The sequence below is a fragment of the Sorex fumeus genome, unplaced genomic scaffold (genome assembly GCF_029834395.1).
Source record: "Sorex fumeus unplaced genomic scaffold, SorFum_2.1 ptg000183l, whole genome shotgun sequence".
In the NCBI taxonomy this organism is placed as follows: domain Eukaryota; kingdom Metazoa; phylum Chordata; class Mammalia; order Eulipotyphla; family Soricidae; genus Sorex; species Sorex fumeus.
The window spans coordinates 4,837,898-4,854,415 of NW_026606240.1; the positions used below are offsets into that span (position 1 = coordinate 4,837,898).

The following is a 16,518-nucleotide window of genomic DNA, read 5'->3' on the forward strand; positions in this document are numbered from 1 at the left end:
CGCTTGACGCTCACTCGAACGGCTTCTCGGACGGGCCGAGCACCCTCGCCTCTGCCCAGTCGAACCCGCACCCCGGCCTCCTCCTTCCTCCGGAACGCGTGGGAGGTGGGGGGGGCAGCCCTCGACGGCGCGCCCGCCCCTCGCCCGCGCCGCCCCCGGCCGGCGCGCTGCCCCCTGCGCCCGCAGCCTGGCACCGGGAGCCCGGGCGCTCCCCCGGGCGGCGCTGGCGGCCGGGCAGGCTTGGCAGCAGCGCCCGCCGCGGGGCGGCCCCGGCAACTCGCCGCCCGCCCACGTGCGCGCAGAGGGGCGAAGCGCTCGCAGTCGCGCCCGCGCCGGCTGCCGGTGGGTGCTCGCCTCGGACGCCGGCCGCGCCCCCCTCGCACGCCCCGCGCCCCTCCACCGCCGCCCGCCGCTCTCGGCTCCGGGCTGGAGATGCGAGTCGGGCCCCCCTCCGCGGCGTCGTCTTGCCCGTGGTCGGCGCGGGGGCCGCGGGACCGGCCGGAGCGCAGGCGGAGCGGGCTGGCGCACGTGGTAAGAGCGCGGCTTTTCTGCTCGCGTCTTCGGAGCGGGGCCGGGCACCTTTGTCCTCGGGGCGGCGGGGCCTGCGAAGGTGCTAGCCGTGCTGCCCGGCTTCTTCCTTCACGCTCGATTGTTTGTTTGTTTCCCTTTTGGTCTGCCTTGGGGAAGGAGCGCACGGAGCAAGCTGGAAACTTTCCCGGATGTTTTCGGGGCGTTCAAGTGCTAAAAGACGGTCAGCCGCTGGGAGTGCGGGGTGCCCAGGTGTTGCGGGGTCGGGCCGCAGCGGCGTGCGAGCGGCGGAGCTGCAGCAGCGGCCGGCCAGGACCCGGCGGGCGCCGCAGGTGGGCGCGGGGCCGCCGCCTGCAGCGCCGCGTCCCTCCACTGCGTGGCGCCGCGGCTCCCGCCGGGCTGGGGGGCGGGAAAGCGCCCGGCGGGCTCCCGGGGTCGCCCGGGCCCCGCCCAGGCCCGGGTGGCTGGCGGGTGAGCGGCGGGCCGGGCACGGGCTTGGGCAGCGGGGGCAAGTCTCCGGGCGGGGGCCGGGGAGCCCGGCGCTGCGAGCCCGAACCCCAGCCTCTGGACCGCGGGAAGTTTTCGGAAACCGCCTTGGGGTCCGGTGTCTGCCCCGACGTTCGGGAGAAAAATGCTTTGGGAACTCGCCAGACGCGTCTCCGCCGGGGTCTCGACTTTCCCTTGCCGAGGGAGATGGGGGTGGGAGGCTCGACGCGGCGGGGCGGACCCGCGGGCGCACGGGCGGCTCGGGCGCGGGAACGGAGAGGCGTCCGCCCCACGCGCGCGTTCCGGAGCTCGGGGGCCGCGGAGACGCGGCGGCGCAGTGGGGGCTCTCGGGTCGGGCTGCCCGCGGGGGTGCAGGCAGGGGGTTGGGCGGAAGGCTGCGCCGAGCGCCCAGCGCCGTGGGCCGGGCGCTGTCCACGAGGAGGTGTAGCGTAAGGTGTGCGAGTGGGCGTGGGCGGAGGCGGCGGGGGAGAGTGCGTGGCGGAAGCGGAGCGTGGTGCGTGTGCGCGCGCGCCGTGTCGGTGGGACGGGCGCGTGTCCACGCTCCATCTGGACGCCCCCGCACCGCCGACCGCCCAGACGTGCGGGCACGGCGCCCCGGCGCGCAGCAGCTGAGGGAGGCGGGCCGCGCGCGGGCAGAGGAGGAGGGCGTCTCCCGCAGGGGGTTCTCGAGCGCCCCGCACCGCGCCTCCTCCGGGGTTTCTCCCCCTTCCAGCACCGCCCCCCCTCTTCCTCCCGCCGCCCCCCGCCCAGTGCCCAAAATACTTCACCCAACAAACAGCCCCAAACCTGTTCCGTTTTCGCTCCTGTATAAATAGAACAGACTTTCCAAAAAAGCAAGACCGCATTCATTCTTATCGCCAGCCACCTCTTTCCACCAAGTAATTCAGAAAACGAGCAGCCGGCTTCCGTGAACGCGAGCCGCTTTTTTTCTTTTTTTTTTTTTTAATTCGCTGCCCGCGTTTGCTTGCGGTTTTGCGCTGCCAAGAAAGTGGGTAGGGGTTTGACTGGCGCGTCTCGGCTCCGCTCGGTTTCTTTCCGAAGTTTGATTTTCCGGAATGGCTCCCAAACAAGGGCCGCGGGGCGGGGCGGCCGGCGCCGGATCTGCGCCTTTTTTGGCAAGTCCCGGGGACCCGGAATTCCCCCGCCCGGGAGGCGGCTCCGCGCCGGGCCCGCCGCTCTCCCGCGCGGGTGCAGCCCCGGCGCGCGGCCCCCCGCCCCGCCGGGCTCCGGGCGCCGCGCCCCGCACCGAGGCTCGGCCGGCCCCCGACCGGGCCGCCCGCGCGGAGCCCCCCGGCGACCCCCGGGCGCCCGCGCCGCCGAGCCGTATGCAAATCGGCCGGTGACGGCCCGAGGCGCCTGGCCCAGCCCTGTTCCTCAGTCCATATATGGGCAGCGACGTCACGGGCATTGAGGACCTGCCCATAAATACTTAGAGCAACACTTTCCGTCTAAGCGAGAGCCGCAATTGATTAATAGCTGGCGAAGGGACACACTGACTGTTACAATAACACTACACCCGCAACTCCTGGCTCCCCAGCCGGCGCCCGGGAGAGAGGCCGTGGCAAAGCGCCGCTTTTTGCTTCCAAGGCCAAAAGAGAGAAAGAGAAAAACACCGAGACCAGCAACTTGTTTGCTAGTTTTATTTCTTTTGGATTTTTTTCCTAAGTAATTGCTTCTAAGCGTGGAGGGCAAACGAGACACAGACGTAGGCTCTGCCCAACTCGCTCCAAAACGGCTTCTCTGACACGCCAGGTAGCGAGGGAGTTGGGTCTCCAGGTTGTGCGAGGAGCAAATGATGACCGCCAAGGCCGTAGACAAAATCCCAGTAACTCTCAGTGGTTTTGTGCACCAGCTGTCCGACAACATCTACCCGGTGGAGGACCTCGCCGCCACGTCGGTGACCATCTTCCCCAATGCCGACCTGGGAGGCCCTTTCGACCAGATGAACGGCGTGGCCGGAGGTAAGACGGGCGGCCCCCGGCTGGAGGGACCCCACGCAGCTCCGAGGTGTCGGGTGGGGTGCGGCGCGTGTGCAGCGCTCGGCGGGTCCGGGGAGCGAGGGGCCGGAGCTGCCCACCGGCTCTGAAGACGGGGCGGGTGCGCGGAGAAGCGGCCGGGGAGCCTGGGAAGGCGCAGGAGCGCGGCGCGCGGGCTGATGCTCCAGGTACGCGGCGCTCGGCGGCGGACGCAGGGATGAGCGTGGGAGAAGTGCCCCGCCCGGCCCGGGACGCTGGCCGCCCGCCGCCCGCCGCCCGGCTCCCGGGCCCGGGGCGAAGGGCCGGCGAAGTTCGGAGCCCGGGAGGGGAGCCGCGCGCCGAGCCAGCCGCCCGCCGAGACGCGGCGGAGGGAAGCGTTTGCCGCGCTCCCGCGGGCGGAGCGGACCCGGGGAGCCGGCGTCAGGGCGCGCTCCCACCTGCTCGCCGCCTGCCAATCGAGGGGGCTGGCGAGGCGGGGTGGAGGTGGTGCAGGAGCGCAGGCGGCGGCCGGGAGCGGCCCCCGGCGTGCGGAGAGAGGGAGGGAGGGATGGGGAGGTCCCCGGCACCACCGGCGCTGCGGGTTGCCTGGAGGATGCCAGGGAAAATCGGCTCCCCGGGCCCCGCGCCTCCCCCCGAACCCGGCCGCTAGGCTTGGGACGGGGGTGGGCACGCGCGGGCGCCAGGGGAGGGGACGGGAGCGGACGCAGGGAGCTGTGCAGAAGGAGCCCCCCGAAGCGCCCGCGATTCCCGCTTGCCGCCTATGACTGAGGGGATGAAAGCGGGGGCAGCGGCTGGGAAATCACTGAACCCGCTCTCGGACTTGCCTCTCCGGCTGGTGCCTTCACGACCCTGGCCGGGAGCAGTGTCCCTGGTGCTTTCTGTCCCGGGATCCTAGCCGTGGGACCCTCGGGCCAAGGAAGAGGGAGAGAAGTGCCAGGCAGATGGAGAATTTTTGATATTGTTGTTCTATTATTGGGTGTTTTTATTGGGGACTGGAGCCACAGATGGCTGTGAGTGTAGCGGGGGGGCGGTGATGGGAGTAGCTCATGGTGCTTTCCAGGAGGTGGCTCCTGGGTCCCAGACTCTCACCGGCTGCCACCGTGAGATTTGGGAGAGTCCCTGTCTCCGGGCTGGCTGCAGTTTCTCCACCTGTTGGAGTCCGTCCCAGCCCAGCGGTTGGGCCTGCGGAATGAACCCAGTGACAGGGGTGAGAGGCGGCTATGCGTGCCCGCTTTCTCATTGCCCCACCTCCCTTCTTCCTTTCCCCTCTGCAGATGGCATGATCAACATTGACATGACTGGCGAGAAGAGGTCCTTGGATCTCACATACCCCAGCAGTTTTGCTCCCGTCTCTGCACCCAGGAACCAGACCTTCACTTACATGGGCAAGTTCTCCATTGACCCCCAGTACCCTGGTGCCAGCTGCTACCCAGAAGGCATTATTAATATCGTGAGTGCAGGTATCCTGCAAGGGGTCACTTCCCCGGCCTCGACCACAGCCTCATCCAGCGTCACTTCTGCTTCGCCCAACCCATTGGCCACAGGCCCCCTGGGTGTGTGCACCATGTCCCAGGCCCAGCCCGACCTGGACCATCTCTACTCGCCGCCGCCACCGCCTCCTTATTCGGGCTGTGCAGCAGGAGAGCTCTACCAGGACCCCTCGGCCTTCCTGTCAGCAGCCACCACCTCCAGCTCCTCCTCGCTGGCCTACCCTCCGCCTCCCTCCTACCCGTCCCCCAAGCCAGCAGCGGACCCAGGTCTCTTCCCCATGATCCCAGACTACCCTGGATTTTTTCCACCACAGTGCCAGAGAGACCTCCATGGCACAGCCGGCCCAGACCGCAAGCCCTTTCCTTGTCCTCTGGACTCCCTCCGGGTCCCCCCTCCACTCACTCCACTCTCCACCATCCGTAACTTTACCCTGACGGGGCCCGGTGGCGGGGCTGCAGGCCCGGGGGCCAGTGGAGGCAGCGAGGGACCCCGGCTGCCAGGCAGTAGCTCAGCAGCTGCGGCCGCCGCCGCCTATAACCCACACCACTTGCCGCTGCGGCCTATTCTGCGGCCTCGAAAGTACCCCAACAGGCCCAGCAAGACCCCCGTGCACGAGCGACCCTACCCGTGCCCAGCAGAAGGCTGTGACCGGCGCTTCTCCCGCTCGGATGAGCTGACGCGGCATATCCGCATCCACACAGGGCACAAGCCCTTCCAGTGCCGGATCTGCATGCGCAACTTCAGCCGCAGCGACCACCTCACGACCCACATCCGCACCCACACCGGGGAGAAGCCCTTTGCCTGTGACTACTGTGGCCGCAAGTTCGCCCGGAGCGACGAGAGGAAGCGCCACACCAAGATCCACCTGCGGCAGAAGGAGCGGAAGAGCAGCGCCCCCCCATCGTCCATGCCGGCTGCCTCCACCACCTCCTGTCCGGGGGCTCCACAGGCCGGGGGCCCCCTGTGCAGCAGCAGCAACAGCACCATTGGCGGAGGGCCCCTGGCGCCTTGCTCCTCTCGGACCCGGACCCCTTGAGACGAGACTCAGGCCTACGCGTCACCATCGTCCGGTGGCCCCCTGGCCCTTCGTCCAGTCGAACTACACAACAAACACTACCACCTTTCCCGGCTTCCCTCCCTTCCTTGGGCATTTGGCTTTGCTGGAGCCCAGCACCTGCCCCCCCCCCCCCCATTCAGAGCAGGCCCTTCCAAAACTTCACCCCGTCCTCCCTGGTAGGTGAGCCGATCACCCCAGCACGCTGGGGAGGCTCAGAGAATGTGGGGATGGGGGCCTGGTCTAGAGGGCTAAGATCTGGCCCTGCTTGAGGGCAGGCTCGACTCGGTCTCGCTCCCCCTCCTCCACCCCCTTCCTCTGATTCTGGCTGGTTGCAGGTTTTTGACTCTGGCTGTCAGGGTTAATCTGAGACTTTTTCTGCAGTGGGTTGGGAGAGGCTGGTCCCTTGAGGTGGGGACAGCCAAAGGAGAAGCAAGACTGACGTGCACTTTATGGCTTGGGACTAGTGTGGGGGGTGCTGTACAGAGAGAGAAGCAGGCCTTTGTGCTGCATTCCGTGGCCCTGAACAGGGAATCGGCTTGTCTAGTCGTCGCGACCCTTTAAGCAATATGTATCATAAACTCAGAGAACAGACGTGCAATGTGATGGGAGGGACGTAGCAATATCTGCTCCTTTTTGAGTTGTTTGAGAAATGTAGACTATTTTTCCAGTGTATATCCATTCAGATTTTGTGTATTTTTGATGTGCACTGTTCTCCAAGTTTTGAACCTTTGGGAAAAAAAAAGCATTTATGATCTCTTGAAATTAGTCAGAGGTTAACTTATTTAAAAGGGGTATGTACATATATTATCTGGAACTTGGATGCATGTAATTGTGTTGGACGTGTCCTTTGGTGCCTTGTGTGCTGTAGACAATGTTACAGGGTCTGCATGTAAATGGGTTGCCTTACTATGGAAAAAAAAATCACTCCTTGGGTTTAGTATGGCTGTATATTTCTGCCTATTAATATTTGTAATTTTTTTTAGAAAGTATATTTTTGTATGCTGTTTTGTGACTTAAAAGTGTTACCTTTGTAGTCAAATTACAGATGAAAATGTAAATAACGTTACTGGAGCTGACTTGTTTGTTATTAGCTCTTAATAGTTGTGAAGTACAAATGATTTATTCTAACTCAAACCACTAACTGACGTTCAGATAATGGATGGTTTATGACGATAGTGTAAATAAATACTTTTCAACAATACTTTTTGCTGCAGGATCATTTATCAAAGATTGACTGGGTGAGCATTCAACTGTCTCGCAGCTGTGAGACAAGTGAAATAGACCAAAAAATGGAATACTCAGCACCAGTGGGTTCTAGTGCTCCGATTAAGTCAGTCAAGGTCTCCACGTTTTCTTTGCCGCTAATCTGCCAGCATCAGTTCTTTACCCCAAAGCAATCTCCATTCAAAATCAAAGGCTGCTCAGGGGGATTTCCCCCTCGGCCTCAGCATAAAAGTGGGGAGGCGGCATTGTTTTGACTCATTGTTCCGCACTCTCTCACAGCCTATAGCTTTTCTCTGCTCCTGAGTGGGCTCCGGAAAATAAATACTTACTAACAAGAGCCCACTCGGAGACTACACACTTGCGGCTGCTTGCAGAACCCTGACCAGGGCCAGGCACTCAGAGATGTGGCTTTGTGGAAAGTGTGGTGGCATTTTCAAGCTGGAAATGACTTTCAGGTTACAGGATTAGTCTCGAGACCACAGAAAACTTTTTGAAAATCACTATCTCCTCTTTAGATCAAAAACGCTCTCAGACGCTGCTGATGACGGCATTAATGATTGCTAAAGGAATTACCCCAGGACTCATTTCTCCCCCCAATTGATTATCTGTATTTGGAAAGATCATTACAATGCTATAGGTTTGGCTGGCCAAGAAAATTATCAAAATACTGGTATCTCATTAGATAAGCGTACAGTCCTCTGAAGAGAATCTCAAAAGGGAGACAGTCTGAATATGTGAATCTGATCCTCCCTGGTACTGGAAAATGGATTGCAAAATAAAACATTAAAGAGCTTAAAAATGATTTTAAAATAAAAATAAAAATTCACCAAGAATGTATTTATCAACATACCATACAAAACATTTTTTGTAAGTTACCTTTAAAATAGGGCCTAAACATTCTAATACATTTAAGCAATACATATAATATTGTATTTTCTAGTATAAAGCCAATATTCCCTTTCTTCGGATAAAACACTTCTATAGGAGGCCTATTCGGATTTTTTTTTTTTTACTAAATTTCCTTACTCTAAATTTTATATTTGTTGGATTTAACTATTTCACATAAATTTTGAAATGCATTAGCACAGGATTATTCATAAATTTTCAATTGTATGCCTCCAAAAAAGATAAGTTTTTAGAAAAAATTTATCAACATATTTACAATTTTGTGGAATTTTAGATTACCTCTATTTACACGTATTTAGGTGTCCACAATAAAAAAGAAAGGAACAAAAATAGTCAAAGTATTGGAATTGAAGAGTTTGTCTGTGAAACTGAGCTTACACGTCAGGCAGGACTGTGGTTGTCAGGAGTCATCCTTGGGACACTGGTGGAGGGAAGCGGGTTCTCTGCTGATGGGTGTGGTATTGGCTTACATATGCATGGGAAAAGTATTAGCAGCATTATAAAGCCAGGTACCTTAAGAAAAAAAAATTGAGCCTAAAGGTTTTTAATTCCTCTACTGCATCTGGATTCTCACCGTAGCATGTTGGAGCACCACTCTTTAGCCAGAGCTTGTCTGCTCTGTCACTGCTAAACTCCTTCAGACATGGCTGATGACTGATGTCATAAGTTTTAGAATATTATAGTGTCTCCTGGAAACTATGACCTTTTGTCCTTTGCACACTGGGATTTGAATGTAATTTGTGTTAATCCTTTTTTTTTTTACATCCTTCTTTTATATTTCAAAATGCAGAATACTGTAACTCCTAAATAGATATTTCTGACTGGCAGTGTTCCCAATAGATTCCTATTTCTTAGTTTATCAGAGTACTATCTTCATTTGGCCAATTTTAAAAATATATGCCACATTTTAATAGCTCTATATTTTTAATGGGCACTTACCTAAAACACTTAAAAATACACACCTAAATTTTAAAAGTTGTCTCGCCAAATTTGAATTTCAGAGCATCTTCAATTAAAATGTAAATACTTGTTTACAAGCAATAGTTTTCAAACTTAATTTTTTGGTAAAGACTGAAGCATTCTGAAACTTTATATAATTACTTCCACCTTGAAATGGGCTTGGTACGTGCCTGTGTATTGTCGGAGCCAACCTTGTGGCTCTTAGGCCTTGAGCTCAGTCCATCTTTAATCAGATTTTACTCTTTTCTTCAAGTATTCAGGGTAGTTTTTTTTAACCCTAGGACATTTTTAATTTTGTTCTAGAAATAAAGCACATAAAGATAAGTCTGCTTCTTCTATTCAATATGCTTTCCTGAATAGTACTACTGATGGTGCAGTTATTCCAAACAGGTTTATTAACCGATTTTGGGGATGGGGGTATCACACTCAGCTGTTCTGGATACTCCTCACCCTGCTCCGGAACTAGATGCTCCCTGGGTTCAAACCTGGGTCGGCTGTGAGCGAGGGTAGCGCCTTAACCACTGTTCTCTGGGCTACTGCTTAGCTCCCTAAACATGGTTTTAAGCTGTTCATGAACCAGGCTGTTTAATTTTAATATCCTATTAATGACATGATGGGAATTTTATTGTAGCCATATTACAAGTATCTACAGTGGCATTTTAACAGTCCAACAGAGTTTGGGATTGGGGGAGGGTGAGGAAGGTCAGTATCAACATAAGTGCTGAAAAGGCTGCCAGTCCGAAGTACAATTAAACATTATACCAAAAAAGAAAATTACTAAGTCCAAAAGATTCTTTCTTTGCTACTGAAAGTCACTGAAAGTTTTCTCATACCAGCCTATTTTTCTTTGGTTTAGGTATAAAAACAATTTTTTTTTCTGCATAGCAAAGTATCAAGATATTAGTCTTAGACGTGCTTTCAGTTTAAAAGCTCAGCTCAAAAGAAATAAACTATAAACCTTAATGGATTTTAGAATCTGCAAAAAGTCACCAGTTTTAAGAAAATAATTTTATAGCATGAAAAAAAACTGTAGGCATCCCAGCAAGTAAAATTTTTCTTTTTCATTTTGCAATAATCAAGATTTGCTTCTAAACAATTTCAAACATGCCTTTATTTTCCATAATCATAATCCAGAATTGTAAATATCTCTGGATCTGAAGATTCAGTACCTGTGTGGGGCTTAACAAATGCTTCACTTCTTCAACAACAGAAGGCTCACTGCAATCAAGTGATCAGTGGTCAGACTGTTTGTAACCAGCAAGTTCTGATTTCAGACCAGGGGAGTTACAGGAGTGGCACTTTTGCAGAGTTGCAATGGGCAGTATGTCTTGAATTTACACACACACACACACACACACACACACACACACACATATTTTTTTTTTGAAAAGCAGAGCTAGAGCACAAAATTCAGTCACCAGATTAGATGAATGGGTCCTTATCAGGTGCCAAGACCAAGGCACCTACAAGGGGACCATGATCAAGTATGTGTGTTTTAGAAGATTGTAAGGGCTATTTGTGTTGAAAGGTCAGAGAACCCACTCCCATTAACAAAAGTGTTACTGAAAAAATAGAGACCACCACTTTTCATTAATAAATAGCAATTGATGGATGTAAACTTAATTCATGCCACTCAGGCGAGGAAAAATCGATTCTCATCAAAAAGTAGGCAGGCATACAATATTCTTCATTGACATAATTGGCCATTGATATCACCAGATAATTTAAAAGCTTTATAGCAGACAGACAACTCACCCATGAGAGGCGATTATTGCATTAGTTATTCAACAGAAAAGTGTTAAGTATCATTGTGCTCATTAGTCTTTAGGAAGGGAAGACAACTTTTTCCCATAGATGTATTGAATAGTCTATGTGGCAGGAATACATATAACACAGTAGCAGCGCATGAAGTCAATCATAACTAACAGTTTATGCAGAAATGTGCAAGGGTTTTTTGCACCACGTTCTGTCTGTAATAAGATTATGCTTTCATTAGCAGTGTAGTAAAAGTTACATCTTACTTTCACATTACTCAGAATTTAAGTGAACTAAAAGTTCCATTGTTCTTATTGAACTAAATTAGAGATCTCATATTGCTATTTTGGCATGCAAAATTTCAGATAGTTTTATGTGAAAAGCACCTTAACTCTCTTCAACCAACTCACTTGTACTTAGGAACTTTTCATAATAAAATTTAAGGAAAAAAATATCTTCCTTTATTATTATTCTGTCAGAATGAACCTTTGCAAGTCTAATCTATTCCAGCTTATATTAGGAACACATACATCAGTATCAATAATCTTTGTAAATTAATCAACTTTGCTACAATTCAAAACAGCTAAGTATATGATTGCTAACCATATAAATTCATAACTATAGTAGGAGAGGAACCCACACTGTGAAAACTTCTCACAAATGATAATCATTTGCATATCCAGAATTTATTTTTAAACTTAACTGGTAAAGAATAGCTTCAAACTACCCCCAAAGGCATAGTAAACCAGCAGAATGTGAGGCTACTATAAAACCATTTTAGCAACCCCGGAGGAAATGCTTGGCATTATGCCAGTGTCAGGTTTACAACACATTGGTATGCAACCTTGAATAGGCATCAGTTTGTTTTAAAAAATCACTCACCAAGAATTTGCTTTTACATTGTTTTTTAAATTGGGGAGAAAAAAAATTCTTTCAGGGTTGATGGAGCCCTGTGTGCATAGTAAAAGAGGTTTAAATGTAAATACAGTTTCCAGGACAGGGTTTAAGACTTCCTATTACTAGCAAATCTTCCTTTATTAGAGATATTCGAACTTGAGAGCCACTGGGGCAAGTCAAGCCAGAGGGCCTCGAGAGCAGTTGAAAAAACTGTAGTGTCTATTTCTACAGTTTAATTTTTTATAGTATGTGAACAACAAAATCCTGTAAATAGTAAAAAAAGTGGGAAACAACAGGGTTCCATGGTTTAAAGCAAATGATGTCACTGTATTTGTGCATGAGGAAAAACTGCTCAGCTGATGCAAAAAAAATAGTAATAATAAAACCAGTCACAGCACAACGTCTCAAAAACTGGGAGAACGACTTTGTACCATGTTTGGGTGCCACTGGATGGCAAGCAACAGTTAATTCTCAATCCCCTTAAGCCGATCATACTGCCTTCCCACTCTGACAAACTAGAGCAAGCAGGCTCTGACTCCTTTTCCTGAGGGTTCTGAGAACCCGGCCCCTTGAGCAAAGCAGAAGGAAGCATCGAATCTCTGGAACATGTGAAGTCACTGAGAGAATTTCAAGCCATCAACATAGTATTTTTCCCAAGAGTGAAAAAGGGAACGGAATTCAACAGCTGGCTAGAGGTGTGTTACATTCAAAAGTTTGGAAGCAGACTGATCCTGCGTCTCTGAATCTTCTGGTTAAGACAGAGAACTGTATTTTACACTAGAATGAAAGTCACTTGGAAGATCCTTCGCATTAAGGGTGAGTTTCTAGCTCTGCTCAACTCCCATTTGGAGGTTGGTGGGGAGCTATAAGCGACCATCTGTACCTGAGCAACACAGGTGTTGAAGTACCTCAATAGACAGACGCTGGCCCAATGAACCAGAGATGGTCCGAGAGAGACAGCGAAAGTACATTTCGTCCTCTGCACGAGCAGCTGTATCCTGGGGGTGCGTTCCCAAGTTGAGAAAAAAGAGCTGATTTTCAAAAGCAACTGGACAGGACAATTCGATTCAAACCGTTGAGCTTTGAAAGTCAGCTTTCGACCAATGGCTGGAACCCAAGAACAACTTGAACAACCGAGTCACGCACGGTCAATAAGTTAAAGATGGTAGTAAGGAGATGGCCAGCGGAGGACAGTGGACAAGCAAACTCTGTTTACCTGGGGGGGGGGGGGGGCGGGGGGGATCGTTTAGTGTATTTTGTGTAGGATGCAGAACGGCAGGAAGAGTCTCTTCGCCATGGCTTTGGGATGGAGGCGCTTCAGCCCCCCCAGGTCTGGTGGCAGTGACAGGGCCCCGCGTGCCGGCCTGGCGGGCGGGGCACGGGCGGGGGCCCTCAAGGGCGAGAGATCCGACCTGGTGGCGCGGCGACCTCAGGGGGCGACCTTGGGGCCCGGGTAGGGCTCCCCCTCGCACCAGAAGTCGTCGGCCTGCGGCGTCTCCAGGAGCCACACCTCCCGGGGCAGCTCGGCGGCGGCGGCGGCCTGGGGCGGCGCGCCGAGGGGCTCCAGCACCCGGTAGTAGTGGCAGTCGCGGCCGTCTGCGGGGTCGTAGGGCGGCGCCAGGATGTCCAGGAAGGCGGCGGGCCCGCCCACGGCGTCGATCTGGTGCAGGTTGTCCCGCTGCGGCGAGAGGACGCAGGGCGCGCTGGCCGCCGTGTACTCGGCCCGGGAGCGCAGCACGCCGGCCCGCACGGCCTCCAGCTCCCGCGCACGCAGCGGCGGCTCGAAGCGCTGCCCGGGCGGCGGCGCCCGCGGCCGCGGCGCGTCGGCGCCCAGCGCGTCCAGGCAGCTGATGCGCACCGTGCCGTAGAGCACCTTGAGCAGCCCGTGCATGCCGGGGTGGTCGTGCAGCGGGATGGACGCGCCGCTCTTGAGCAGGAACACGCCGAGGCTGAAGCCCTCGGTCTCGCAGATGTGCATGTAGGTGACGGGCGGCAGCCCCGGGGCCCGCGGCTGCGGCGCGGCCCCGCGCGGCGCGATGTTCAGGTCCTCGGCGCGCACCTGGCTCAGCAGGCCCCGCAGCCGGCTCAGGTTCTCCGGGAAGCCCGGCGGCTCGCCGCGCCGGCCGCCCGCGCCGGCCTGGAAGGTGAGGCGCGCCTGGCGCGCGACCCGCTGGATGAGGGAGGCCACGCCGTCCCGGGGCATGCTCGGCCGCGGCCCCGCGGGCCCGGCGCGGGCCCCGCCGCGCCCCGCGCCCCGCCGCCGCGCGCCGTCCCCGGCGGCCGCCACGACGCTCGGCGGCCCCGGGCGCGGGACCTTCCGGCGCGCCGCCGCCGCCCCGGCCGCCGCCCCGCGCCCGCCCGCGCCCCCTCCCCGCGCGCGCGCGCGCCCGGCCCGCGGCCCGCACTCACGCTCGGGCAGGTAGCGGTCGCGTCGCGGGGAGCGCGCCTCGCCCGACGCCCGACGCGCCGTTCGGGCGGCCGCCGGCCCGGGCGCGCCGGGCGCCGCGCGCGGCCTCCTGGGACTTGTAGTCCGGCCCGCGGCGTCCGGCGCGCCGGGGCGCGGGTCCGCCGGGGCAGGGGCGGAGTCGAGCGCGCCGGTCGCGCGCGGGCCTCCGCTGGGGACCGGGGCGCCCGCTTCTCCCGGGGAGCGGGCAGGGGGTCGACGCCGGACGCAGGGGGCGGCGTCCTTCACTAGGACTCCCGGCAGGCCCGGCCCGCGCTTCCGGCCTCGGCCCGCGAAGGGCGGGGGCGGGGGGCGGCCGGGCCCGCGGCGCCTTGACCTCCGGGCGCCGTGCGCGTCCGCTTCTGGGTTCAAGGTCGCCCCGCGCTGCCCTCAGCTCTGGCGCGGCTGGATTGAGTTGGACTGCCCGCGGCCGCCCGGGCGCGGGAACCAAGAGACGCGCTTGTGGCCTTCCGCGCTGCTGCGTGCAGCGCCCCGAGCACTCCCGCGACCGTGCTCGGCTCCCGCCGCTGTCGTAGCGGGAGCTGGCCACGCCGCGCGCTTCCTTGTGGGGCGTCGTGGCTCGGGGCGAGGTTGGGTCTCGCCCCGTGGCTGTGGCGACAGATCCCCTAGTCGGGCTTGCTGTCGAGACGCCAGATTCCTGATCCTCCCCCCAAATCGGTGCGCTGCGTAACTCCGAGACATCCCGGGAGAGCCTGGGTCTGCGGGGAACTGGGCGAGTTCTTGACCTTCATCCTGCCCTGAGTCCGGCACTTAAAAGCGAAAGCGGCTTCTTTTTCACCCGGGACTGGTTCTGTGAATCCTCCTTGAGGAAGGGAAATGCGCGCTCCCCTGTCTTTTTTCTCTCTCGAATACTCGAACTCTCCTGTCCAAATGGAAACACGGTCTATTACAAACGGGGCCGCCTCGCCCCGCCGGGACGCGCGCAGACCCGCTGGCCACGCCGCCCCAGTCCCGGCCAGACCAGCCCGGGGCGGCCTGAGCCCGCACAAGCGGAAAGCGATAAATAGTACGAGGGGCCTGGCTCCGGGACAGGGCCGGGAGACCCGCGCGAGGCTGGGCGCCTCCCCGTGGAGTCCACTGGCTGGTCGGCCGTGAGGCCTGTGGCTACTCCCACACGGTCTACGGGCCCCAGGGCAGGGGCTGGGGTCCGCCGAGCTGCACGTCTCTGTCCAGGTCACCAAAATAACCGAGAGAGAGCAAGGGAAGGCGAGAGGAAAGCCATGCACTTGACAGCGGGGCTCGCCCCCAGCGCGGCTCACTGCCGCTTGCACCCCGAGGGCTGGCTGGGCTCCCTCTTGGGGCTCACCGCCGCGTGCTCCTCCTCTCCTCCCTCCGCATCACCCTCCAGTGCCTCCGCTTCTCCTTCCTCGCCTTCTTCGAAGTTGTCATCGTCCTCGATGGCCTCCCCGCGAAGAGGAGCACGGCGCGGGCACGGTCGGCTCGCGGAAGCAGTGGCCGCTCTCAAAGTCCAGGCCAGCGCCAACTCCGAGTCTTCGTGCAGTGACTCTCCGGCCCCAGAGGCTTTGAGCCAGCTGGAGAAGTCGAAGGAGGAGTCGCTGGGCAACGGTTTGGGGATGGTGCGGACGGTGCCCCGGCCCTTGTGCTTCTGCTGCTTCTTGATGGTCTTCACGGTGACGTTCGTGCCCTTCTTCCGGTCGATGCTGCACCCGTCACAGTTGACTGCCCCGGGGCCTTCGAAGGAACAGGGGACAGTCTTACCCGGCTCCGACTTCCTCTTGTCCGTCTTCGTCGGGACTGAGTTGGCGAAGTAGTCGTTGGGTTCGAAGTGGAACTCCAGTGCAAAAGCCATGGGATGCCCGGGGTCAGGGAATTTGACCTTGGTGTCCTGCAGGCGCTTCAGGATAGGCTCGTCGTACTCCTGGACCAACTCCCCGAGCGTGTCCGCGTGTCTGAAGCTGGTGACCCAGAACTCGGGGATGCCCCTGGGCTTGGGCTCCTTGCCTCGCCACTTCCTTCTCCGCTGTGACGACTTTGTTTTTCACATCTCCAGCCAGCTTGTCCTCCTCTTCGTTCTCCCTGTGCCACTCCGACGCGGCGTCCGTGGGCTCCACATCCCCAGGGATGAATTCCCTTCTCTAGTCGAAGAGAGGCTGGTACAAAGCCGCGCACTTGCTTTCCAAGTCGTGAACTTCTTCGTCGAACTCGTATGCTTCCATACGAGCACATTTGACCTGAAGTTGTTTCAATGCATTAATTCTGCCTTTCACTGCTTTAGGTAAAGTCTCAATGTAGCTTGAAGACATGTGGGAGACCGTGTCCAGTCGTTCCTGCAGCGCCGCCAACCTGGGGGTTCTGCATCACCTGATCTGTGAGCCTTTCTGTATTACTTGCATTTTTTGCAGCTTCCACAGAAGCCGAAGGAGCACCATCTGAAAAACTGTTATCTGCCATCTGAATGTTTCTAGCTCCCGCTCGGAGCCCCGGGTCCGCTCCTCACCCCTCCTGCCGCCTCCCCTGTCTCTTTTTTGTTTGTTTGTTTTGTTGTTGTTTTAATTGGGCTATGTATCCTATCTAATGAGCATTTGGTATAGTCAGGCATATTAAGTGCGTTAGCTAGTGAGTATTATTCAACTATCGTCTAGCCTCTCAAGAAAAAGGCATTTTCTTATTCCCATTTTTCACATCAGGGAATTAAGTTACTTGGGAATAGTAAGTAACCAGTGGACAGGGCTCAGCAGTAAAGTACAGCTTTGCCAAAAATAGTAGTTTTGATTTATTAAAGCATTACATTA

The 16,518-nt window shown here is 56.2% G+C and overlaps 2 protein-coding genes and 1 pseudogene across 2 annotated transcripts; 1 reads left to right on the top strand and 2 right to left on the bottom strand.

The window, feature by feature from the left end:
• Nucleotides 1-432: 432 nt before the first annotated feature.
• On the top strand, nucleotides 433-5,556 carry EGR2 (early growth response 2). Its single transcript, XM_056107940.1, has 3 exons — nucleotides 433-531; nucleotides 2,888-2,996; nucleotides 4,286-5,556. Exons 1-3 carry the CDS (start codon nucleotides 433-435, stop codon nucleotides 5,536-5,538), a joined length of 1,461 nt encoding a protein of 486 aa, XP_055963915.1. The 3' UTR covers nucleotides 5,539-5,556.
• Nucleotides 5,557-10,691: 5,135 nt separating this feature from the next.
• ADO (2-aminoethanethiol dioxygenase) lies at nucleotides 10,692-13,504 on the bottom strand. The gene has a single exon (XM_056107956.1). It carries the CDS (start codon nucleotides 13,502-13,504, stop codon nucleotides 12,731-12,733), a length of 774 nt encoding a protein of 257 aa, XP_055963931.1. The 3' UTR covers nucleotides 10,692-12,730.
• A 1,516-nt stretch (nucleotides 13,505-15,020) lies between these two features.
• On the bottom strand, nucleotides 15,021-16,230 carry LOC130017237 (nucleosome assembly protein 1-like 4; annotated as a pseudogene).
• Between the last annotated feature and the right edge of the window lie 288 nt (nucleotides 16,231-16,518).

Excerpts from the sequence above, each read along its gene's own strand:
- EGR2 (XM_056107940.1), top strand. The coding sequence starts at position 433 with ATGCGAGTCGGGCCCCCCTCCGCGGCGTCGTCTTGCCCGTGGTCGGCG. Across the intron at positions 532-2,887 it reads GGAGCGGGCTGGCGCACGTG|CTGTCCGACAACATCTACCC; the intron begins GTAAGAGCGCGG and ends TTTGTGCACCAG. Across the intron at positions 2,997-4,285 it reads GATGAACGGCGTGGCCGGAG|ATGGCATGATCAACATTGAC; the intron begins GTAAGACGGGCG and ends TCCCCTCTGCAG.
- ADO (XM_056107956.1), bottom strand. The coding sequence starts at position 13,504 with ATGCCCCGGGACGGCGTGGCCTCCCTCATCCAGCGGGTCGCGCGCCAG.